Raw genomic sequence first — 25,634 nt, forward strand, 5'->3', positions numbered from 1 at the left:
TCCCTTGGTATCTCTAATTTTCTTGAAGAGATCTCTAGTCTTTGCCATTCTGTTGTTTTCCTCTATTTCTTTGCACTGATCACTGAGTAAGGCTTTCTTATCTCTTCTTGCTATTCTTTGGAACTCTGCATTCAGATGCTTATATCTTTCCTTTTCTCCTTTTTGTTATTTGTAGACATTTTGATGTTGGCCATTCTGACCAGTGTGAGGTGATACCTCATTGTGGTTTTGATTTGCATTTCTCTAATAATTAGTGATGTTGAGCATCTTGCCATGTGCCTGTTGACCATCTGTATGTCTTCTTTAGAGAAATGTCTGTTTAGGTCTTCTGCCCATTTTTTGATTAGGAGGTTCGTTTTTTTGTTGTTGTTGAGTTTGTTCATTCCTAAAAAATACTGCTAACATTATGTGGGAAACACCAGCAATGCTGCTAAGGGGCTTCCCTCATAGCTCAGTTAATCTGCCTGCAATGCAGGAGACCCAGGTTCTATTCCTGGGTCAGGAAGATCCCCTGGTGAAGGAAATGGCAACCCACTCCAGTATTCTTGCCTGGAAAATTCCATTGACAGAGGAGCCTGGCAGGCTACAGTCCATGGGGTTGCAAGAGTTGGATACAACTTTGAGACTAAACCACCAAAAAGTACTGCTAACATCATGTGGGAAACACCAATGAACACCTTCTGATTTTCCTTTTCAGGTGGAGATGATCTTCAAAATGAAGACCCTGGAAAATGTTTGGTTCTCTGCAGGAACTACAAAGATGGAAGGAAAGGACACTTTCAAAAGAAAACTGTTGTGAAAGCGTGTTTACAGCTAACTGATACTGTTGGTCCTGTCTTTTAAACAATAAAACGCTTTAAGAAGGTTGTATTTATGGTCAGAGGAGCCTGGGCCTACCATGCGGCCGAAGACCTTCCCCGCCACCACATACTCGGGGAACAGCCGGCAGCGGCTGCAGGAGATCCGGGAGGGGCTGAAGCAGCCGCCTGTGGGGCCGGGCAGTGACGCCGCCCTGGACGCCAAGGTCCTAGGTGGCAAGGTCTTGGGGGGCAAGGACACTGCCCGGCAGCAGCAGATGAGGAGTGCCCCGAAGTTCGGGCCATACCAGAAAGCCCTGCGGGAGATCAGATACTCCTTGCTCCCCTTTGCTAACGAGTCAGGCACCTCGGCCGCCACAGAAGTGAACCGACAGATGCTGCAGGAGCTGGTGGATGCGGGCTGTGACCAGGTGGGTACAGGCCCCAGAGGCTGCCTTCGGGCTGGCCCAAGGATAGCCCACTTGGGGTACAGAGGAGCCCTGCAGATGTCCCTGGAGAGGGGTGTCTGGGCTACAAGCCCCTTTCTCCCCAGAACCGTCCTGTGAGCCACTTTCCCTCTCCGGCATGATCCAGAGATCTGAGCTCTCCCCAAAGGGTGCCCCTGGGAGGACTGGCAAGCTTTCCCACATAGCCCTTTTTAAGGTTTCTTTGGCTTATTCTGGGCTGTTATGGGAAAGAGACAGGCTTCCTTTAACTTGTTTTTGTTTTGTGCATTTTTTAATTCAGGGGGAAGGTTGATTAGCATGAAGTGGCTCTTTGACTCTTTTTCCTCCTGTTTTAAAAGATAGCACGTATGCTGTTAGAGGAGATGTAACTATATTAAAGAAAGGAGAAAGACTAGAATAAAAAGCTTTAAAAATCATCAGAATGGTGCAACACAGTATGGCGTCCCCAGTTAGTGGTGTGAAAGTCAAAGTCGCTCAGTCATGTCCGACTCTTTGTGACCCCATGGACTGTACAGCCCATGGAATTCTCTAGGCCAGAATACTGTGGATAGCCTTTCCCTTCTCCAGGGGATCTTCCCAGCCCAGTAATCGAACCCAGGTCTCCCACATTGCAGGCAGATTCTTTACCAGCTGAGCCACAAGGGAAGCCCAAGAATACTGGAGTAGCCTGTCCCTTCTCCAGGGAATCTTCCTGACCCAGGAATTGAACTGGGGTCTCCTGCATTGCAGGCGGATTCTTTACCAACTGAGCTATCAGGGAGGAGGCACCAAATACACGTAAACACACACGGGAACCATGCACTTAGCAATGCTGAGCTGTGCATGGGGTATCAGTGACACGTAACCAATAAAAATGCCCTTGCCTCATGAAACGGCTTCTGAAGGCAGGCGCTTTACCAGCACCTGTTGTGTGGAAGTCAGAGCTGGGTGAACGAGGACACAAGCTGGGCACTTCTGCTCCTTGGGGACTGAGCAGGGTTCATGCTCAAGGCACCTCAGGAGGGCTTGAGCACCTTCAGTTCCTTAGAAATAACCTAATTATGCACTCCTGGCCTCAGAGTCCCAGGACCTGGGAGAAAAGAACTCCCCCTTTTACTTCTAAAAGCTCTGTCAACCCTCTTGTAGTTTCTTACCAGAGAACCTACATTCCTCAGACGATCTGTTTGTGAGACTAGTGGTGCTGCTTGCAGGCTTCCTGGAGCCTCTGGGCCATGCGGGAACTCTCCTGTGGGTGATGAGCTTTGTTGTGTTGAGAGCTGCTCCCCTCCAGCCCAGGGCTGTGAGCAACGGGTGCAGAGTGGTTAGTGCAAGTGACAGCAGAGGCTCGACCGTTCTGTCTGTGAGCATGTGAAGCAAGGTCAGCTGCCAGCTGCTGCCCCCTGACAGACAGGTGAGATGGTTGTGATGGTTAGAAGGAGCCAGCCATCCCGGGGAAATAGTGGATGAGAGTACAGAGACTCAGCCTGACTGCAGAGCTGAAAACCTCCTCCTGTAAGTCACTTACAAACAAAAGAGCTGTTGTTGCAGTTGTGATATAAAGAAACAAATCATGCAAATGATCCAGAATTTAGGAGGGATCTCATTGTGGTAAAATCCATTAGTGATAATTGCAGTGCAGGAAATAATGAAGTGGGTACTGTTTCTAATACATTAAAACACAAATATAGTAAAATGAAGTATTGGGGTACCCTTAAGTTCCCATCAGCATTTAATTTATGTTAATTGCTAGCAGAAAGGACTGCCATTTTAATGCTCCTGAAATAATCCATCAGTTTGGTGTATAGTGTTACTTTATGACTTAAAACGACTCTGCCAACTCAGACTTTTTCCTGGCCTGGTTAGAGGGTACATTTCCTTTCAGAGAAATCTGGTTCAAAAGTTATTATCTGGGGACTTCCCTGGTGGTCCAGTGGTTTAGACTCCCCACTTCCAATGCAGGAGGTTTGGCTTTAATCGCTAGTTGGGGAACCAAGATCCAACATGCTGTGAGGTGCGGCCAAAACGGGAGAAAAGAATTTTAAAAAAGATTCCTAAGGGACATGAAAGGATGTTCAACATCACTAATTAATAGAGAAATGCAAATCAAACCTACAGTGAGGTACCCCCTCACAGAGGTCTACAGAAAGTAGACCTTTCTACAAATTATCAGAAAGTCTACAAATAAATGCTAGAGAGGGTGTGGAGAAAACAGAACCCTCCTACACTGTTGGTGGGAATGTAAACTGGTGAAGCCACTGTGGAGAACAGTATCGAGGTTTCTTAAAAAACTAAACATAGAGTTACTGCTTGACCCAGCAATCCCACTCTTGGGCATAAATCCAGAAAATATAAAAACTCTAGTTCAGAAAGGTATATGCACCTCTGTGTTCAGAGCAGCATTGTTTACAATAGCCGAGACACGGCAGCAACCTAAATGTACGTCAGTGAATGAATGGATAAAGAAGATGTGGTGTGTGTATACACATACAGTGGCATATGTGTCTGCCATAAACAATGAAATAATGCCATTTGCAGCAACATGGATGCAACTTCAAGATTGTCAAATTAAGTGAAGCAAGTCAGAGATAATCAGTAGTTATATGTGGAATCTGAATTTTTAAAAAGATACAAATGAATTTATTTACAAAATAGTCTTACAGATATCAAAAACAACCTTATGGTTACCAAAGGTGAAATGTGGAGGGGAGGGATAAATAGTTTGTAATATATACACACTAATATGTAAAATAGGTAACCAACAAGGACTTACCTTGTACTTATAGTACAAGGAACTCTACTCAATATCCTGTGATAACCTATGTGAGAAAATCTGAAAAAGAATAGAGGTATATGTATAATTGAATCACTTCGCTGTACACCTGAAACTGATGACATTATAAATCAAGGATACTTCAATTAAGAAAGAAGAAAAAAGGATGCCCAGGTGGGAGGAATACCAAAGGGCAGCCATTGGCAAAGTACCCAGCTGAAGAGTCAAGAGGTGACTTGATGTTTTATCACTTATCACAAGTGTTTTATCACTTATTTTTTAATACGTGGTCAGAATGATGTGTCCCAGAAGAGGTCGCTGCCCCTCTGAAATCAGAGCTTTGTATTTTTCTCCGGGAAGGTCCCCTTGTGGACACAGCGAGGCCCGGGTCTTCTGTCAGGTCGGTGACTCCGGACTCCGGACTCTGGAGGCGGCACCGAAGGGGATGCAAGCTGCCTGCGCGCGGAGTCTCCGCTGTCGGGTGTGGGGCAGGGCTGAGGGTCACCCGGTGAGGTGGCTCCTCTTGAGTCGAAGACCAGGGGTGTGAGGCCGAGTCGGGCCGCGCCCTCAGAGCGGCGACCCCACACCCCGCCCGGCCGTGTGAGGGGCGCCGGGCGCGCTGCCTGTGCATTCGCTGAGGAGACAGCGGGAGGGCGGTGGGCAGGTGGGAGCGCTGCCCGGAGTCCCCTGGGACTGCGCGGGTCATCGGCCTGTGGACCAAGGGCCTCCCTGCCCGCAGGTCCAGGCGGAGCCGTCGTGACGGAGAGGCGGGGTCGGAGCGAGGGCACCACTCACGAGAAACCCGCGGCCCTGGACCCCTAGACAGATAAGCCGATGAGAAAGCAACCAAGCTTAGTTTTTTGAAAGATTTAAAATATTCAAAAATTCAAGCAAAACTGCACGCTTTTGTTTTTCTAAACGTGCGATTCTTCTACGCCCGCAGGGGGCGCCCGCCGGCCCCAAGAGGTACTCAGGTGGGACCCGCCTCCGACTGGGAGGCTGAACCTCCTGACCCATCCCCAGAACACAGCGGGCGCACCCGCGACAGGCAGCCACGCAGGGACTGTGGGACCTCCCTGGAGGCCCGGGGCTGAGACTCCCCGTTCCCAGTGCAGGGGCTTGGGTTCCGTCCCTCCAGGGGCACTGAGCCCTGTGTGCAGCCGCTAGGAGTTCACAGGCCGCAAACAGAGACACATGCCGCAACTGAAAGATCCCAGTGCCACAGCTCAAGAACCGGCGCAGCAAAACACGTAAAAACAAATAGTTGAAAACAAAACAGAGGCACGCAGTAGCTTCCTGGGAGAGTTGGTGTGGAGCAGACTGTCCTACTCGGGCACCTGGGTGATGGTATCAGGACAGTGACTCACTTGTAAAATTTATTTATTTTTAAAACCAAAAACATTTTGTATTGGGATATAGCTGGTTAATAACGTTGTGATAGTTTCAGGTGGACAGCAAAGGGACTCAGCCATATGTGTACATGTATCCATTCTCCCCCAAACTCCCCACCTATCCAGGCTGCTACAGAACACTGACTGCTTGCCTTCTTGTTGGATGCTACACGGTTCTACAGACACCTGTCATGAGCTGAGGGAGTGTCTAAGGTTTCAGAGACCTTTTTCCTAAAATAATTTTTATTTACTTATTTATTTCTGGCCGTGCTTGGTGTTTGTTGCCATGTACAGGCTTTCTCTAGTTGCGGCGAGCCAGGGCGACTCTTCGTTGTGGGTGCATGGGCATCTCATGCGGTGGTTTCTCTAGAGCATGCGGGTTTCAGTAGTTGTGACACATGGGTACGACAGTTGTGGCTCAGGGGCTCTGGCGCATGGGCTCAAGTGTATGTGGCACATGGGCTTAGTTGCTCTGCTGCCTGTGGGATCTTCCTGGACCAGGGTTCGAACCAGTGTCCTTTGCACTGCAAGACAGACTCTTAACAATTGGACCATCAGAGAAGTCCCTCAGAGACCTTTCTGATGTGTCTGTGTACATATGCACTAGCCTGGGAGTGGGCAGGTGCTGCATGAATGAGGCGGTCCAGAGGAGGGAGGCTACTTGAGGGGTGACTCTTCCCCAAGCCCCTAGTGGCTCCTGTGAAGAAGGGAGTTATCTTCTGATGGGAAGGTGTCGCCTGCTGACAGCGCTCAGGCATTTTTAGTGAAGTGTTTTTCCAACTACCAGAGCAGGATCCTTGAATGAGTGGAATAATCGGTTTTGTGGGCTCTGATAACAGTGCAGAGTCAGATCACACGTAAATAAGGTTAAGTGTTGTTCTTATGAAATTGTGAGAGTGAAGACAAAACTGCCGTGTACTGTAGATGGACTGCTAGCCTTTCCTGCCTGGAGGATGACAGGCCACCTGTAACTCCTGGAGGCTCCACATTCCTCAGAAATGGAGAGAGAAGCCCTGATTTTGAAACCGAAAATTACATTTTCACTACCCTTTCTCCAAAACTAAGTTGTCATAAAACAGATTGGATCTTTGTTTAGTTTAGGTTTTTCAGCTAGAAAAAGAATATTAAGTGTTATTTGTGAATTTCTGAGAAAGGAGATTTCATTTGATTGAATCTGTAAAGCCACTCAGCAGACATTCTTTTTTTTTTTTGGAGTACTACACTCTTCCTTCATTGGTCTGGTAATGTCTCGTCTGCCGCTCCAATGGGACCTTCGGGCTCAGAGCAGTCATGCTGGGTCCCTGGAGCCGGCAGCGTTCGTGTTACTGCCGGGCTCATGCCTCTCTGCCCCAGGGGTGGAAGTGCGTTGTCGCCAGGGATCTCAGCCTCTCACGCTGCCGGAAAGCCTTCCTGGCCAGGTGACTTGAGGAAGTGTCCAGCGAATCGTTTTTCCTTCAGAAGCACACTTCACGGCAGTGCTGGCCAAGGGAGCAGGGCGCTCACACCGCAGTGCTGGAGCCCCATGTATCCCACATGGGGGCGCTGGGCAGCGCTCTACCTACCAGCCTCCTTCCTCTGGCTGGTGCCCCAGCATCCGTGTGCTGCAGGCTGCTCATTGGGCTCCGAAGGTTGGCAGGCCTCTCCATCCATCAGCGACGGGCGGCTGTGTCACAGACCCTACCTTCCCTGGAAGTTCAGTGGTTAAGATTCCTTGTGGTGAGGACAAAAAAAATAGTTGTTTTCTCTTATCTGTTTTTTCCTCTAAATTATTTAGCATTTTAATCCCACTTCCTTATTTAACTTTAAAATGATCTGTTTACATTTAGTGGAAGGACAAGGAAAGGGACATTTCAAAGAGTAAATAAACAGAACATTCCAACACAACTTGCAGGGGCATCTGTGAGACAGGATTGGTATGGCCTTTACCAAGGTCAGGGCTTGTGTCACAACCTTTCATTACCTTTCCTGCCTGCTTTAGAGCTTGTTTGTCTACAGAAAATCAGCCTCTTTGCATAGATTTTAGAATCATAGCACACCCTAATTTTTGCTTTTATAAGGTAATAAGTGTTCCCTTGAGCACATTGCTCAGTATAAGAAATGAGAACATCCTTTGGCTTCAAGTCAGAGCAACTAATCCCATCCAGGTGGGACTGACGTGGTGACCCAGAGCAGCGCAGCTTTACCTGCCACCACAGCTGCTGTAACTGGCCCAGGTGGCGGGCAGGTGGGTGGTGAGAACCTGCAGGTGGGGACTCCTCCCCAGCACCCAGAGCGGAGAGGGGACCGTGACAGTGCTGGCATCAGTTGCTCTATAACAGACACAAGTTCTCCGAGCTCCTCTCCCTCCACCCCATCCTTGTCATCGTTGTGATTTTGAGTAAATTGCTCATCGGCCTTCTTGTTGTTAAGTCGCTAAGTCGTGTCTCACTCTGCTACCACGTGGACTGCAGCACACCAGGCTTCTCTGTCCTTCACTATCTCCCAGAGTTTGCTCAGACTTATGTTCATTGAGTCGGTGATAACATCCAACTATCTAATCCTCTGCTGCCCTGTTCTCCTTCTCCTCCTTCTTCTCCTCCTTCTCCTTTCCCAGCATCAGGGTCTTTTCCAATGAGTCAGTTCTTCGAATCAGGTGGCCAGAGTATCGGAGCTTCAGCTTCAGCATCAGTCCTTCCAATGAATATTCAGGGTTGATTTCCTTTAGAATTGACTGATTGGATCTCCTTGCTGTCCAAGGGACTCTCAAGAGTCTTCTCCAGTACAATTCAAAGGCATCAATTCTTTGCCATCTGGCCTTCTTTATGGTCCAGCTCTCACATATGTACATAATTACTGGAAAAACCATAGATAACTGACTTATATGGACCTTTGTTGGCAAAGTGATGTCTCTGGTTTTTAGTACACTGTCTAGGTTTGTTATAGCTTTCCTTCCAGAGAGCAAGCATCTTTTAATTTCATGGCTGCGGTCATCTATCTTAGTCTTGCCTTTTCCATCTTTGACACTTGGCTCGCAGTGCTCATTTCTCGGGGTGACTGGCAGGCAGGACAGGGCTTAGGTACAGAGCCCTCTGGACGCCTTCACTCCGCTGGCATCCTGCCGAGTTCTTTACAAACTTGCCAACAGCCTGTCCATGCAGACTTTCCAGCAGGGGCTCACATTTTGGAAATTCTTGGCCTAGGGCCGAGCCTTCTGGTGTACAGACTGCCCCACGTGGGGTCACTCGGTTGTTTTCTCAGAGAAAACATCCATGCTTTGCTGTGGATGACCAGTTACTGTCCAGGGCTCAGTCCGCCACCTGCGGGCACAGGACCAGCCGGAGATCAGAGCTTCCCTGTGACAAGGAGCATCCGTGCAGCCAGGTCACACACAGCAGAGCACATGTATCACATGTATCCATAGAGTGAGAAAAGGACACACGTGCTGACATGCAGCGGGAGCCTCCACACGTGCGCAGTCTCTGGAAGCCTGTCTTGATGGAGGGAAGGAAGCATCGGTATCTGCATCCTGACATCCCTGCCCCTGGTCGCCTGTGGGCTGACCCTCCCCTGCGCAGTGGGACCATGGCTGCACAGGGGCTACTGTGAACACACACGAGACACAGCAGCTGCTCATTTAAAAAGTGTGGACTGGAGCTCGAAGGTCTGCTACAAGGATGCTTGGTGAGGAGGCCTGTGTGCTTTTTGCAGGGAGACGTCCGAATGGCAGGACTGGATGGCAGTAGTTGTCTGCCCAGGAGAGTCTTCCCTCACACTCAGCCCGCTGAGTCCCAGAAGCGGATGCCGGCTTGTCACCAGTGATGAAACCTGCAGTGGTGCTTCTGCTCTGCCGGCTGCCCCCGTCCTCTGGTGCAGACTTGTCCCCGCCGGTCAGGTGGTCCCCCCACAGGGCCTGTCTCCCCATCCCCTGCTGTCCACATGTGTGCCCTGGGCCTGGGGTCCTGCTACTCACACACTGGCCTGTCGCCTCCCAGTTCTTCCTCCAGCACTGTGGGCTGAGACAGACCGAATCTGTGTTAAGAAAACCAGAGTTCCCAACAAGAATGAATTCAAATTCCACATGAATTCATTACTGAAAAAAATAGATGTTTTTCTTCAAAAGAGGTTGGGCCTAAGTTACCATAACAACCGTATAGAAGAGTATAGTGCTTCTTTAAAAACAAATCATGGAGATATAAGAATAGTTTTGTAGTTAAATATGAATCCAACCAAACTTATTTGAGGGACTGTGAAGTTGCATGACGATGTAGAAAGCAGTACTTCCTGCTGACTGTGCAGCCAGATTATGACAAATAGAAGCAAAGTTGGTGCTTTATTATCAGGCTCTTAACAGGACAACTGGAATAATCTATGGGATATACTGGAATAAAAATACATTTTTAAGGTTCTTAAGTTTCACTCATCACACCAGTAATCAATATTGCGATAATGTTCTCATTTTCTGGTGAAATATTTCTTGGTGTTTTGTTAAATCTTTGTTCGTGGTTATATTAAATATCTGTAAATTTAACTTTCCATAAAACTGATCTTAATGAATTTAGCAAACCCAACCATTCAGAGTTGAGGTAAATTAATAGGTGGACATATTTTTCAGGTTATACCTGCAGTAAAAGTAGTTACCCATTGTCTGCTGCTATGTAACAAACCATCCCAGAAGTTTTAGCAGCTGAAGAACAACCATAGTTTATTACTTATTATGATCCTCTGGGCTGTCCAGCTGTGTTGCTGGGGTTGAGCATCCAGGCTGTTTGCTCACATGTTGGAACTGCAGATGAGTCTGGGGGCTGGCATTGGCCTGATCCTGCTCCCTGGAGCACACTGCAGGCCACCAAGATTCTAGGGGCGGAGCTGAGCCTTTGCACATGAGACTGCAGGTGTTGTCATGCTCATTTCTGGACACAGGGATATGTGAAGAGAATAGAAGGTTCAGGACAGTTGACTGGTCTGTGGTTCCCCCCACCCTGCTCTGACTGACTGCCAGCCAAGAATACCTTTTCTCCACTGTCTGCCCACATCCTGCTGTCCTTGAAGAGCCAGCTGTGTGCCCTCATCTGGGCTGAGGACAGTCCCTGGTTCCTCTCCCTCCTCTGGCCCTCTTCCCCAGAAACTTATCCTGCTAGCAGTGCTGGGGGGTGAGGGGGCGCCTGTCCTTCCGGGACTGTTCTGGAAGTGGGGGGAGCTGTCCTGCTGGGCCTGTCCCGGGGGCCCATGCTCTCTCACCCACTGTAGCCCTTCCCCTGCCTCCCTCCCTAGTGTGGGGGAAGTCTGGTTCTCTGACTTCCACAGACCAGACAGGAATGTCTCCGTCCAGTCACAGAAGTTTTCTCAGGAGGAGCAGAACACAAAGTCTTCCAGGCCCACCATCAAGATCTAGGTGGGGTCAGTGTGTGTGAGGAAGAGGAAACAGATCAAAGATCTGGGTGGGGTCAGCGTGTGAGAGGCAGAAGAACCAGAGATCAAATTGCCAACATCCGTCGGATCATCAAAAAAGCAAGAGAGTTCCAGAAAAACATCTACTTCTTTATTGACTATGCCAAAGCCTTTGACTGTGTGGATCACAACAAACTGTGGGAAATTCTGAAAGAGATGGGAATACCAGACCACTTGACCTGCCTTCTGAGAAATCTGTATGCAGGTCAAGAAGCAACAGTTAGAACTGGACATGGAACAACAGACTGGTTCCAAACTGGGAAAGGAGTACATCAAGGCTGTATATTGTGACTCTGCTTATTTAACTTACATGCAGAGTAGTACATCTTGTGAAATGCCAGACTGGATGAAGCACAAGCTGGAATCAAGATTGCTGGGAGAAATATCAATAACCTCAGAAATGCAGATGACACCACCCTTATGGCAGAAAGCGAAGAACTAAAGAGCCTCTTGATGAAAGTGAAAGAGGAGAATGAAAAAGATGGCTTAAAACTCAACATTCAGAAAACTAAGATCATGGCATTGGGTCCCATCACTTCATGGCAAATAGATGGGAAAACAGTGGAAAGAGTGTCAGACTTTATTTTTTGGGGCTCCAAAATCACTGCAGATGGTGACTGCAGGTATGAAATTAAAAGATGCTTGCTGCTTGGAAGAAAAACTGTGACCAACCTAGACAGCATATTAAAAAGCAGAGACATTACTTTGCCAACAAAGGTATCTCTAGTCAAAGCTATGGTTTTTCCAGTAGTCATGTATGGATGTGAGAATTGGACTTAGAAAGAAAGCTGAGCACCGAAGAATTGATGCTTTTGAACTGTGGTGTTGGAGAAGACTCTTTGAGAGTTCTTTGGACTGCAAGGGGATCCAACCAGTCATTCCTAAAGGAAATCAGTCCTGAATATTCATTGGAAGAACTGATGCTGAAGCTGAAACTCCAGTACTTTGGCCACCTGATTGGAAGAACTGACTCACTGGAAAAGACCCTGATGCTGGGAAAGATTGAAGGTAGGAGGAGAAGGAAACGACAGAGGATGAGATGGTTGGATGGCATCACTGACTCGATGGGCATGAGTTTGAGCAAGTTTCGGGAGTTGGTAAAGGACAGGGAAGCCTGGCATGCTGCAGTCCATGGGCTCACAAAGAGTCAGACACGACTGAGTGACTGAACTAAGTGTGTGTGAGGTTCATCAGCCCCAAGACAAGTCCCCAGCAGTTCTTGCTCCACTGGCTCGGAGGCGGGTGCAGGACAGAAAGGCTGTCCCTGGAAGCTTCACGTGACCCGTGCCCAGGCCCCCAGCTAATGTCTCTGTGCTCCCCTCTCCAGGAGATGGCGGGCAGGGCCCTCAAGCAGACTGGCAGTCGCAGCATCGAGGCCGCCCTGGAGTTCATCAGTAAGATGGGCTACCTGGAGCCAGGCAAGGAGCAGATCGTGCGGGTCGTCAAGCAGACCTCCCCAGGTGAGCACGCTGGGGGCTATGGAGAGGCGGCTGTGGGGAGAAGGCCTCATGGCCATCATGCTGCCCCCCCTCCCTCACAGGAGTGGGGGCACGGGGACTGAACCTGCCCTGCCCAACATCCTATCTCCCAGGGTGGAGGCAGATTGACACTTAGTTGGGTCCTTCCTTCCTGGGGGTTTGTGGAGTTGTTCTGTTTATGAAAGGGAAAATTCAGAATGAAAATTAGGCCACTCAGCAGATTCTTTCTTCTGGACTTGTGGGGGAGTCTTAAGGGGAGGCTTATTTCATTGATTCTAAAACACACTTGTTTCCCACTCTGTGGGCTCGGAGAGCCAGCTGCACGGTGGCAGGTGGCTCCAGAGTACGGTGCCTCAGGCACAGGTGTGGGAAAGCCACCCCCACCATACCCCGGGGGAGGGAGGGAACCTTCCCCCACCTCCACCGCACCCCATGCCCCTGGGGAGGGCCAGTCGCCTCAGCACCCCTGCCTGCTAGTCAGTGGGTGTTTCTCTTCCTGGGTAGAGCAGATGGAGCCATTTGGGGGACCTGAGGCCCCTGGGGGGCAATAAGGGATTCAGGATATTGACCAGAAGGAGTTTTCCCTGGAGACCTTGGATAAACCCAGTTCATCTGCTGAGTGAGGAACTTGCAAGGGCTTTGTATTAAATACATTGTATCTTCCTTGAGAACACAGGTTTCCCTTTTCTTCTTTTTGAAGGCATAACATTTCAAAAATGTATTTATCTACTACATATCCTCAAAATTGACACAATTAAAAGAACAACAGAAAAATGTATTTTCACTGTGGGTGAATTTAACCACCTGTCTCAGGCACTGACTGAGAAACGGAGTGAAAACAGTGAGAACACGGACATTTGCCCATCACGTTTCGCTTCTCTTGATTGAGGAACGCCCTTAAGCATTGCCTTGCTGCCACCACGTCCAGACCCTTGGGATCTCGGGGTCTGTGTGGCAGCTCATCCCCCAGCCCCAGCCCTGCGGGCAGCCCTGGCGCTGGTGCTTCATCTTCCCCTGGGGGGCTCTGCCGGGGCTCCTGCGGCGCGGGGAGGAGGGTACCCGACTGGCGACGCGGGGCCTTCTGCCCACGGCCCTCTAACGCCGCCTCCGTCTCTGCCCGCAGGGAAGGGCCTGGCGCCGGCCCCCGGGCCACGGAGGCCGAGCTTCGAAGCACCGGGCGAGCCTTTCCCGCCCTTCACGCAGGTGGCCGGGCCGGCTTTCGAGGGCCCCGCCGCCCTGGAGGAAGCGCCTCGCCCTTACCCGGACTTCCTCTTCGCCGGCGTCGGGCCTCCTTGTCGTCCGCACCCGCCCAAGGGCTACGCGGCCGCCGGGGAGGCCGCCCGCATGGGCCTCGCGGGCCCCGGGGGCGCGCACTACAGAGCCCCGTTGCTGGTGCCCGCGGAACCCCTGGGCTATGGCGTCCAGCGCAGCCCCTCCTTCCAAAGCAAGGCGACCCCGGAGGCCGGCGCGTACGCGGGGCTGGCCGCCAAGGGCGCAGCCGTGCCGGTGCCACCCCCCGGCTTCCCCTTCCCGGGCCCCGGCGCAGCCTACGCTTCGGCCCCGCACCCTAAGCCGCCGCACCAGGGACACGCGGGGGGCCCCCGGGGCGCCGCTTTCGCCGGCGACAGCGCCCCGCCTGGCCTGGCCGCCCCCGCGCGCACCGGTCTGGGCGCCGAGCGTTTCGAGCCGGGTGCGCCGGCCTGGCCGGGCGCCGGCCTGGCCCGGCGTGACTCGCTGCCCAAGCCGGGCCCCAGCCGCACCGGTTCGTTCAGCGGCGCCGCGGCCCCGCCCAATGCCGTGACGGCCGTCACGGCCGCGCGCATCCTGCACCCGGTGCGGAGCGTGCGCGTGTTGCGGCCTGAACCCCAGACGGCCGTGGGGCCCTCGCACCCCGCTTGGGCGCCGGCGCCCACACCCGAAGGCCCTGAGCCCGCGGAGGAGCTCGCAGGGGGCGCCGAGGCGCGGGGCCGGCCCCCGCCTTATCCGCGGCACCTGCTGCGGCCACAGGCTCGCGCCGAGCCGCTCGACGTGGACGGGCTGTGCGCCGGGCTGCAACAGGGCCTCCGGGGCGGCCGTGCCGCCGAGTCCCCCGACGGCAGCCCCACGAGCCCCGGGGCCACCAAAGCCGACAGGGCGGGCCGGGACAGAAAGCAGATCCAGACATCCCCGGTGCCCGTGCGCAGGGGCGGCCGCGACGAAGACAGGCGCGAGTCGCGCATCAAGAGCTACTCGCCGTCAGCCTTCAAGTTCTTCATGGAGCAGCACGTGGAGAACGTGCTCAAGACCCACCAGCAGAAGGTGGCGCGCCGGCTGCAGCTGGAGCAGGAGATGGCGAAGGTGGGCGCAGGGCACACCTGGTGTAGGGGTCCCAGTGGGAGAAGCCCCTCCATGCACCGTGTCCCCTGTCCCGGCTCGGGGTGGGGAGGACGGTGCGGATATGCCCCCGGTGAACGAACGCGTTGCTTGTTAAGGCCTGTCCTTTCCGGGGAGCAAATCCATTAAGGGTCTCCAACTGGTAAAGAAACTTTGAAAGAGGAGAAAGTAAAAGTTGAGGTTTTACACACTGACATTGTGGGAATTTTAAAGAGAAGTATAGCTGTTAGTGATTCAGTTCATTCTTAATGAAGTCTATAGTTACTAAATAACGTTTGAAGTAGATGCTAGTTGACACTAAGCTGTTTGGGAACATTATTAATGAAATTATTTATAGAAATGCTATGGTAATTTCAGATTCTAAAAAGTTCTAAAAATAAGGTCGGATTCCATTGAAAATGCTGTTCCATTTTCATTGACTTTTCTGTTTTCCCATTTTCCCCTGAACTGTCATTAAATTATTACATTGCTCTTAGAGTTCCAGGAATTTTATGGTCCCCCTTTGCACAAATTTTTAGTAATACAAGTTATCTTTAGTTTTTAGAGCCTAAAAGTCAACGTGGAGAAAGAACTCCTTATTTTTACATCTCCCCTTTTGATTCTAGATCTGTGGCTGTGGATGTAGAAAACCATCATTTTCTCACTTGTAGCGTTGGCCCGGTTCTTCTGCACCCTCCTTTCCACAGATCATGGTGTGCCCTCCACTCTGGGGCCTCCCATCCCCATGGGACCCATCCAGTGTGACCCTGTCCTGTCCCTCCTGCCCCCATGGGGCCTGTCCAGTGTGACCCTGTCCTGTTTCCTCCTGCACAGGCCGGGCTCTGTGAGGCCGAGCAGGAGCAGATGAGGAAGATTCTTTACCAGAAGGAGTCCAATTACAATAGGCTCAAGCGGGCCAAGATGGACAAGTCCATGTTTGTGAAGGTGAAGACCCTGGGCGTTGGCGCCTTTGGGGAGGTGTGCCTGGCCTGCAAGGTGGACACGCACGCGCTGTATGCCATGAAGACCCTTAGAAAGAAGGACGTCCTGAACCGCAACCAGGTGGCCCACGTCAAGGCAGAGCGGGACATCCTGGCGGAGGCGGACAATGAATGGGTAGTCAAGCTCTACTACTCCTTCCAGGACAAGGACAGCCTGTACTTTGTGATGGACTACATCCCGGGCGGGGACATGATGAGCCTGCTCATCCGCATGGAGGTGTTCCCCGAGCACCTGGCGCGCTTCTACATTGCTGAGCTGACGCTGGCCGTCGAGAGCGTTCACAGGATGGGCTTCATCCACCGGGACATCAAGCCCGACAACATCCTCATAGACCTTGACGGCCACATCAAGCTGACAGACTTTGGCCTCTGCACTGGGTTCAGGTGGACCCACAACTCCAAATACTACCAGAAAGGTACTGCCTCCGGCCTCCCCTCCTCACCCCATCCTGGGTGGGTGCACCTGTCCCCGTGTGATTTCATAATTTGGTGTGATACCCTTTTCTCCATGAAGAAGTACTATGATGTGTAAGGTGTTTGTTTTTAAGTTAGTGGCTTCAAGTTTTACTAAAATGTTTCAAGGACAGTAGGCCATAGGGTATCTTGGGGCCTGGCTGAGGAACCGTCACTGTGCCCTGTTAAAACCAGCCTCCAGGGGAGCCCTCTGTTACAGCCCCCTGAGTCTCCCTACAGGTGCCAACCTGGTTGTGGGTCCAGCTTAACTGCATCTCCTGTAGTTTCACTACTCATAAAAGTGAGAAGTGACTTATTTTTGACTGTTGTGGGTCTTCGTTGCTGTAGGGTTTTTCTCTAGTTGCCAGGAGTGGGGGCGACCCTTCCTTGCAGTGCACGGGCTTCTCCTTGTGGTGGCCTCTCTCGTAGAGCAAGGTCTCTAGAGCACAGGCTTAGTCGCTCCGAAGCATGTGGGATCTTCCTGGCTAGGGTTCAAGCTTGTGTCCCCTGCATTGGCAGGTGGATTCTTAACCACTGGACCACCAGGGAAGCCCTGACTTGAATTCTTGAACTAGTTATTTTATTACTACAGCTCAGACTTATGTTTTTTTAACTCAAAACTAGTTCTAAATTATTTGATTCGTTTTTTTTTTAATTTGGCATTGAAATCATCTGTGTCCATATATTTGAAATCCTCAAACTTTTCCATGCCTGTCTCAAAACATGTCTGACAAACAGGTGGTGTTAGCCTTTGAGATGGGCCTGAAAGGCGCTGGGAATGCCACCTCACTGTCCGTGAGCTGTCCATGAGCCTGTCTTGCCAGCCCTATGCACCAGCTCACAGCCCCCAGCACAGGGCACAGTCCCTGCCGTGGCTCCTGTCCTGAGGCGTGTGTGTACTTCATGCTTGGGTCTGAGGCCTGGGACCACAGCCATTCTGGGAGCTGCCAGGGGGACTCTCTGACTGTGTCAGGAGCTGGGTCAGGTTATTTTTCCTTTTGAAGCTTTAGGTTTATTGCATTGTTAAAGATTGAAAATTGACTTTGTTTTCTGTTCTCTTCTCTCCCCACCCTGCTTTCTGGGTGACAGGGAGTCACTCCCGGCAGGACAGCATGGAGCCCAGCGACCTCTGGGACGATGTGTCTAATTGCCGGTGTGGAGACCGGCTCAAGACCCTGGAGCAGAGGGCGCGGAGGCAGCACCAGCGGTGTCTGGCTCACTCCCTGGTTGGGACCCCAAACTACATCGCCCCGGAAGTGCTCCTCCGGAAAGGTATGTGCTTTGGCTCTGCATCCAAGCTGGGTGATCTCCGAGGGTCCCAGCTCCCACTGTCAGGGTCTCAGTGTCCCCATATGTCTCCCCACGGGAGCCCAAGAGTGGGGTTCTGTCAGCAGACAAACCTTCAGTGTATCCTCCTCTGCTTGGGAGCTGGCCCGGCGTCTCCACTTGCTCCTCCTTAGGCTGGAAGTGATGAGCTGGCTGCATGGTAGGCTTGCTCCCTAGAGCCCAGAGGAATTGTTTGAGGGTCAGGACTGGGTTCGGGGTCCTCACTGGGGCCCACCATCTTCCCTGGTCAGTGGGTGTGAGAATGCAGACCTTCCCTGTTCTAGTTCTAGACTTCTCTAGTTCTTCCACTGGTCCAGAGGTCCCTTCAAGGTAAGCCTCAGGGATGGGGTGCTCCAGCCCCTCCAGCAAGTGCTTGACCAGCATCAGAGGCACCTCTGATGGTCAGTTTTGGGGGTCCCCAGCAGAGCGGCAGTGTGTATGGATCTGATTCCCTGTAAGAAACCCGAATAGGGCCAGACTGTCTGTCCTCACCTGCGGTTTCCACTGTTGGAGCCAGCAGGCTGTGTCCTCACCGTTCTGTGAGCTGTGTGCCTCAGGGCAGGTTGCCAGTCTCTCAGGGACTCAAGTATAAGGGCAGTATATGTCCAGAGGTTGTTGGGCATATTGACCTCACTGCCCAGTATAGGCCGCCTTCTCTGTCCTTCAAAGTAGGGGTGGATGCTGGTCTGTAAGGGGGTTCACTGGTCTCCCTCAACCCTGCCATGGGCAGCAGCCCAGCAGAGCCTCCAGGGCCAGGCAGATAGGGGCCACAGGTCACATTTAGCAAGAATTCAGTGACAGGGGGACCAGAGCGGGGCTTGGACTGGGATGTGGGACAGAATCAAAGATCAGCCTTTTCTGATACCCCTACGAGGCCATCCTGCAAGCAGTGAGGAGCCTGGCTCCCTCACAGGGAGCTGCTCCCTCCCCTCAGGGCAGGGGCAGCCATTACCTTTGCCACAGTTTCCTCCCCTCTTCTCCCAAAAGCTCCTCGGGGAGTCTTGGCACTGGCCTCACCTGACCTCCGGTCACAGCGTTTCTGCTATTTAGCTTCTACATTTTTTTTTTTTTTGGCTGCATCGCAGTCTGTGTAATCTTAGCTCTCTGACTAGGGGTCCAGCCTGTGCCAGGCGCACAGCCCTAACCACCAGACCGCCGGGGAAGTCCCTAGTTTCTATGATTTTAATTTGTGTCTGTGTCCTTTACGAACTTAAATTCCTGGTTTAGTATTGTTATTAACAATAACAGTAACTTTTTAAATTTAAAAGATCTGTTATTATAAGAGCATCCTGTGTTTATCATAAACTAATGCTGTAAAATCAGAAAACACTCGTGCCCACACTCCTGCCACGTGGAGCCTGTGACCTTCGGCAGCGTTTTTTCCAGCGGTCTGTTCCGGGCCCTTATGCAGGAAGCAGTGACGTCACGCGTGCGCCGTGGAGGCGGGAGGCGGGGCGTGACGTGCGAGCTCCGTGACACGCGGCAGCTCTTTCCCACCTGTGCGGTGGGGCCCGTCCTCGGTGACCAGAGCCATGCCGCGGCGCGGGTATGAACTGAGCCCCGCTGTCTTTCAGGTTACACCCAGCTCTGCGACTGGTGGAGTGTCGGCGTGATTCTCTTTGAGATGCTAGTGGGGCAGCCGCCATTCCTGGCGCCGACGCCCACGGAGACCCAGCTGAAGGTAACGGGGCGCGGGGGCCTCTGAGGAGCCCTGGGGTCTCAGGCTGACACTGGGCCTTTTGTTCCGGGTAGTGCAGGAGTGTCAGCTGTATGAAGTGAGGAGTTTTCAGGTATTTTTGTTACTTCCTGTTAGGTTTTTTAATTTGAGTGAGTAAAGGCTCAAGGTCAGAGCTGAGCTGTGATGTACCTATGAACCTGGACGCGAGGGAGGCACCGTGGCCGCAGGTCTGGGCCGGCGGGCAGGGCCCGGTCTGAACTGCGTGGCCTTGAGATGAGTTGGTTGGTTTGGACGTTATGTCTGTACTGTCGGCATAATATAAGAGCTGTGGGCCCAGCCACTTACGCACTTTTGCAGTGTTTCAACTAATCCTGTCAAGTAATAATACTCAATAGTCAGTTTTAGAATGGTGGCCTTTTACTCTCGGAGCAATTAATTTGATTCCTTAAGAAAGATTGAGTAGAGAATCTGATGAAACCTTTGGATCGTCTCAGAACAGTGCTCTTGTAACACTGACTATTCTAGGACTTATTCACACACCCGAATAGTTACTATGATGGCCTCTTCAAAAAATCCTCAATTAAGGCCCCGTTTCTTTCCAGTAAAAATGAAATTGGAACTTGGTATTATCTATATCCTAATTGAATTGCTGAACTGGTTACTAATTTTTTTTCTAGTTAGTAATTTGCCAGCATGATAATCACCCAGTTTTAAAAATTGTGATGAATTTTACCATTTTAACTACACTTAATAGTATAGTCAATGGCATTAAGTACATTCACTACTACTTATTTCCAGCCATTTTCACCATCCCAAGCAGAACTTCACCCACTAAAAGATAACTCCATTCTTCCCTCCCCTTTGCTCCTGTCTTCTACTTTCTGTCTCTATGAATTGCCTATTCTTAGGGGCTTCATATAAGTGTTATCATACAGTATTTTTACTTTTGTGACTGACTGACTTCATCAGCATAATGTCCTCAAGGTTCATACCTGTTGGAACCTGTGTCAGAATGTCCTTCCTTTCTAAGGCTACTACTATATTGTATGTAATATTGAATAATAAATACTCCACTGTATGCAAATAACATTCCATTTTCTTTATCCATCATCTGGCAATTAACATTTTGGTTGTTTGCACCTTTTGGGCTCTTGTGAGTAGTGCTGCTATGCACATAAGTATGTGTGTAAGTATCTGTTTGCTCCCTGCGTTCAGTTCCGTTCAGTTCCTTTGGATATATACCCAGGAGTGGAATTGCTGGGTCATAGGATCAGTCTGTGTTGAAACTTCTTGAGGAACCTCCATACTGTTTCCATATGACTGTACCATTTTACATTCCCACCAACAGTATACTGAAGCTCCTATTTCTCCATATCTTAGCCAACATTTATTACTATTACTTTTTAATAGTAGCTATCCTAGTGGGTGTGAGGTGGTATCAGTCTCATTGTGATTTTGATTTGCATTTTCCTGATGTTCAAATAATGTTGAATTTCTTTTCATATGTGGGCATATGTAGATACCTTCTTTGGAGAAATGTCTGTTCAAATCCTTTGCCCTTTTTTAATTAGGTTGTTTGGGTTTTTGTTGTTTAGTTGTAGTTTTTTATGTATTCTGCTTGTTAATTCCTTATCAGATGTATACTTTGCAAATAAATTCTCCCTTTCTATAAGTTTGTCTTTTCACTCTGTTGATAGGGTCCTTTGATGTACAAAAGTTTTAAATTTTGATGAAGACTTTTATGTGTTTTTCTCTTTTATTGCCTGTGATTTTAGGTATCATATCCAGGAAATCATTGCCAAATTGAACGTCACGAAGATTTTTTTTTTTTTTTAATATATATATGTTATTTATTTGCTGCAGTGGGTTTCAGTTACAGCATGTGGGATCTAGTTCCCTGACCAGGGATTGAACCTGGGCCCTCTCCATTGGGAGCACAGTCTTAGCCACTGGACCACCAGGGATGTCCCACATGATTTTTGCTTTATGGTTTTTTTTTTTTTGAGTTTTATATCTGTGTTGTGCATGTGCACTGTTGTGTCCGACTCTTTGTGACCCCAGGGACTGTAGCCCACCAGGCTCCTCTGTCCATGGGATTTCCCAGGCAAGAATACTGGAGTGGGTTGCCATGTCCTCCTCCAGGGGATCTTCCCAACCCAGGGATCAGACCTGTGTGTCCTGCATTGCAGGCAGATTCTTTATTGATAGGCCACTGGGGAAGCCTACACCAGCCCTTGCACCTCTACACAACTCCCAGTTACATTGACCTTACTTTGTTCTGACTCCAGGAGCAAATAAGCCCTTAGCAGAGCATCCGGATGGCTGGTTTGTGTTGCTGATCACTGCTGTATGGGGGTGGCTCCCTTACCCTGTGCCTCAGACTGTGGGCTCCTGCTGAAACCACACTGGCCATTTGTAGCTGCCTCAGATCCTCCTATGTCTGTTTGGTTCTCCTATTGTGAAACTACCAAAATCTTTTTAAAATTAAAGTTATTTTTATTGAAGTATAATTGATTTACAGTATTAGTTTCAGGTATAGAGCAAAGTGATTCAGATTATATTTTCAGATTCTTTTCCATTATAGGTTATTGTGTGATATTGAATATAATTCTCTATGCTATCCAGTCAGCCGTTGTTATCTGTTTTATGTAAGGTATTGTGTATCTGTTAATCCCATACTCCTCTAATTTGTTCCTCTTCCCTCCCTCTCCCCTTTGCTAGCCATAACTTTGTTTTCTATGTGTGTGAATCTATTTCTGTCTCGTAAATAAGTTCATTTTGTATTTTAGATTGCACTATAAGCTATATCATATGGTATTTGTCTTCCTACTTCTCTTAGTATGACAGTCTCTAAGTTCATCTATGTTGTTGCAAATGGCATTATTTTGTTCTTTTTATGGCTGAGTAGGATTCCATTGTCAGAGAAGGCAATGGCACCCCACTCCAGTACTCTTGCCTGGAAAATCCCATGGACAGAGGAGCCTGGTGGGCTGCAGTCCATGGGGTCGCTAAGAGTCGGATATGACTGAGTGACTTCACTTTCACTTTTCACTTGCCTGCATTGGAGAAGGAAATGGCAACCCACTCCAGTGTTCTTGCCTGGAGAATCCCAGGGACGGGGGAGCCTGGTGGGCTGCCGTCTATGGGGTCGCACAGAGTCGGACACGACTGAAGCGACTTAGCAGTAGCAGCAGCAGCAGGATTCCATTGTATATATAGACTACATCTTTTTTTTTTTTTGCGCCCCACCCCCTAGACTACATCTTTTATCGGTTCATCTGTTGATGGACATTTAGTTTGCTTCTTGGCTATTGTAAATAGTGCTGCTGTGAACACAGGGGTGCATGTATCTTTGTGAATTAGAGTTTTGTCTGTATTTATTCCCAGGAGTGGGATTTCTTGGTCATATGCTAACTCTAATTTTAGTTTTTTAAGGAACCTCTATACTGTTCTCCAGAGTGGTGCACCAGTTTACATCTCCACCAACAATGTAGGAGGGTTCCCTTTTCTCCATACACCCTCTTCAGCCTTTATGATTCGTTGGCTTTTTGATGATGGTCATTCTGACTTGTGTGAGGTGATACCTCATTGTGGTTTCGATTTGCATTCCCCTAATGATTAGTGATGTTGAGAAACAATCATGTTGTTTAACACCCTGCCCCATAAAGGCCCTCTTTGGCCTCGAGAGTGAGGAGGAAGGAACACTGGGTGTGTTGTCCCCGCAGGTGATTAACTGGGAGAGCACGCTGCACATCCCCGCGCAGGTGGAGCTGAGCCCCGAGGCCCGGGACCTCATCGCCAAGCTGTGCTGTGCAGCTGAGCACCGGTTAGGCCGAAACGGGGCCGATGATCTGAAGGCCCACCCGTTCCTGGGCGCCATCGACTTCTCCAGCGACATCCGGCGGCAACCGGCCCCATATGTACCCACCATCAGCCACCCCATGGATACATCCAACTTTGACCCAGTGGATGAGGAGGGCCCCTGGCAGGACGGCAGTGAGGACAGCTCTAAAGCCTGGGACGCACTGGGCCCTGCGGGCAGCCGGCACCCTGAGCACGCCTTTTACGAGTTCACCTTCCGGAGGTTCTTCGATGACAATGGTCACCCGTTCCGATGCCCCAAGCCTGCAGTGGCTGAAGCCGTGACTGAGGCTGAGCAGCCAGCTTCGGTGGGTCCAGCCCTGGGGGCGCAGGCCGGGGGCTGCCAGCCCGTGTACGTGTAGACTGGTGGACGGGGAGGTCAGCCTGTCAGGTCAGTTGGCCGGTTGCCCCTCAAAGTCTAGTCTGCACCCAAAACCAAAGCGGAAAAACTTCTGAAAGAGGACTCACCTCTGAGGTCTGCATCTCCAGGTTCTGGTGGATGGCAGGAGGTGTCAGCGCAGCCTGGAATTAGCTTTGAGGACCTTCATGACATTAAAACAATATTTTTTAAATCAGTACAGTAGAAAGAGCACTTATTTTGTTTATAGCCATTTTTATTATTAAATTATAGGGATTAATTTTGACAAATCATGCTGCTGTTATTTTCTACGTTTGTATTTTATCCACAGCACTTACTCACGTTAGGGAAAGACATAAAGATTGAAGAACATGTGATAAGAAATCTCTGTGCAATAATGTTTAAAAAAAAAAAAAAAAAAACACTGTCCTGATGTCCTGATGTTACTGATACCATTTTATTCACACAACGGTTTTTGTTTTATATTTTTCCCACATTTCAAAATTGTGATATATGTTAAAAGCTGCTTTTGTTGTTTTGTTCTGTTAGCTTTTTGCATATTATAGCATCATAGGAAGTGTGAGCAGTTGATCATGCGGGTGTGACTTCAGACATCAGGTATGGAGAGAGCACGAACAGGGTTTTTCTATTATTAATATAACGTGACCGTGTCTTGCCATTCACAGCAGGTTCTGTGAATACGTTTTTACTGAGTGTCCTTGGATGAGTTGTTCTGGACAGTGTGCTGATGCCGCGTCGTGAGTGACTTCCTCGCTGTGACTGCACCCCCCTCCTCTCTCATTGCAGAAATGCACGTGTATCTGAGAGATGATGTGACTGTATGTGTCGTGGGTGTGCTTGGATTCTTTGAGGGGGCAAAGACATTTGTCCTACACTAAACTTGTGTACATCAAAAGGGATTCACTTAGCTCTGCCAAAAAAAGTAAGTTAGCCATGGACCTCTGTCTGTCTCGCCAGTCAGGATGCTGTCCTGTGGCCCAGCCGACACAGGGAGCCAGAGCCCCACCCTGCAGACCTGTGGAGAGTTCTCTCTGCAGTGCTTTTAGTGTGCTTTGAAGGATCCAACTTAACTCAGTTTTAAAAGCACATTTTTCTAATCTTTGTGAAACAGCAAGGACTATTCAAAGTGATATTGGAGGGGAAAAAAAAGATAATTAAGCCATACATATTTTCTTAGGAGTATAGATGTATATATAACTATATAGATAAACACACAAAATATTCCTATTTCAAATTAGTATGATTCCTATTTAAAGTGGTTTATATTTGAATAAAAAGTTAAATTTCTTTTTTGCTTTTTAAAAACCTGATGCATCATATTTTTTGTTATATTCACATATTTTTCCTTGAGGTTTTTAGCATAATGTATCCATTACTTAGTGTATCTCTAGGCAGCAACACTCACATGTCTATGGATGTCTAAACTGAAGAAGAAGATTCCTGTGTACTGGTTTACATGTGTATGAGTGGCAGGTTCTGAGTCTGCTGTGCTGTGTCATGACTGTCAGTGTTTCTCTAGTTTTGCAGTAATGCCGTGTTGTTATTTACACTCTGACAGCCTTCATGTGGTAGGTTCTTTCTCAGGAACTCAATTTAACTATTATTTATTGATATATCATTGCCTTTGAAAAGCTTCTACTGGCACAATTTATTATTAAAAGTTTGAATCCAAATCCCTAGGTGTCAAATTCTATTGAAATTTGTAAGTTCTTGTTTGTCTCGTGTGCTTTCCCCATGATTCAAATACAGCGGGGGCTGCCATTGCGAGGGAGAGGAGCTCTTGTCTTGGTTTGGTCTGGGATTTGGAGATTGGGTTTCAGGTCACAGCACAGGGTCCAAATCTGGGTGTGGTTCTGCGATCAGCTTTCTTCCCGAAGGTGGTGACGGGTGTTTGGCGTTAGATTGCTGAGTGGGGTCGGTGGGCTGTCAGATAGATCCTGAGTGGGAGCTGATTGCCCTGCCCAAGACAGACACACTGACAGTACAGGGGTAATACCCTATCTTTGTTTCAGAATGGTCAGTGGTATTGAGAGCTCCAGAAGCTGTAAACATTTGATTCTGAATTGTTCTTTTGAAAGGTGCAGTCACATGGTCACCACTGGGCAGTCCCCACTCCACCAGGCCATCTTGGACCCTGTCCTTGTGGAGACAGGGTTCCACTTACATGGGCCCAGCTTTTCTCTTAGGCTCCCATGTTGGGGAGGCATCACCAGCCAAGTGGCATGGAGATCCCAGCACCCCAGCAGGGACTTTGGGGAGCTCTGCTGGCGTGGGG

The 25,634-nt window shown here is 49.6% G+C and overlaps 1 protein-coding gene across 2 annotated transcripts; it reads left to right on the forward strand.

Annotated features, from left to right (window-relative positions):
* Window positions 1–898: 898 nt before the first annotated feature.
* Window positions 899–25,032, forward strand: LATS2 (large tumor suppressor kinase 2). Of its 2 annotated transcripts, XM_070800300.1 has the most exons (8): window positions 1,097–1,228; window positions 9,092–11,839; window positions 12,159–12,291; window positions 13,433–14,646; window positions 15,496–16,078; window positions 17,205–17,387; window positions 19,016–19,122; window positions 22,845–25,032. In XM_070800300.1, exons 3-8 carry the CDS (start codon window positions 12,162–12,164, stop codon window positions 23,340–23,342), a joined length of 2,715 nt encoding a protein of 904 aa, XP_070656401.1. In that variant the 5' UTR covers window positions 1,097–1,228; window positions 9,092–11,839; window positions 12,159–12,161; the 3' UTR covers window positions 23,343–25,032. The 2 variants fall into 2 exon arrangements, with proteins under 2 accessions (XP_070656400.1, XP_070656401.1); XM_070800299.1 differs by lacking the exon at window positions 9,092–11,839 and having other exon boundaries at window positions 899–1,228.
* Window positions 25,033–25,634: the final 602 nt, after the last annotated feature.

Source organism: Bos indicus, chromosome 12 (assembly GCF_029378745.1).
Source record: "Bos indicus isolate NIAB-ARS_2022 breed Sahiwal x Tharparkar chromosome 12, NIAB-ARS_B.indTharparkar_mat_pri_1.0, whole genome shotgun sequence".
In the NCBI taxonomy this organism is placed as follows: domain Eukaryota; kingdom Metazoa; phylum Chordata; class Mammalia; order Artiodactyla; family Bovidae; genus Bos; species Bos indicus.

Coding starts and splice junctions, on each gene's coding strand:
- LATS2 (XM_070800299.1), top strand. CDS start 899: ATGCGGCCGAAGACCTTCCCCGCCACCACATACTCGGGGAACAGCCGG. Junction 1,229..12,158: donor TGGATGCGGGCTGTGACCAG/GTGGGTACAGGC, acceptor TCCCCTCTCCAG/GAGATGGCGGGCAGGGCCCT. Junction 16,079..17,204: donor CTCCAAATACTACCAGAAAG/GTACTGCCTCCG, acceptor TCTGGGTGACAG/GGAGTCACTCCCGGCAGGAC.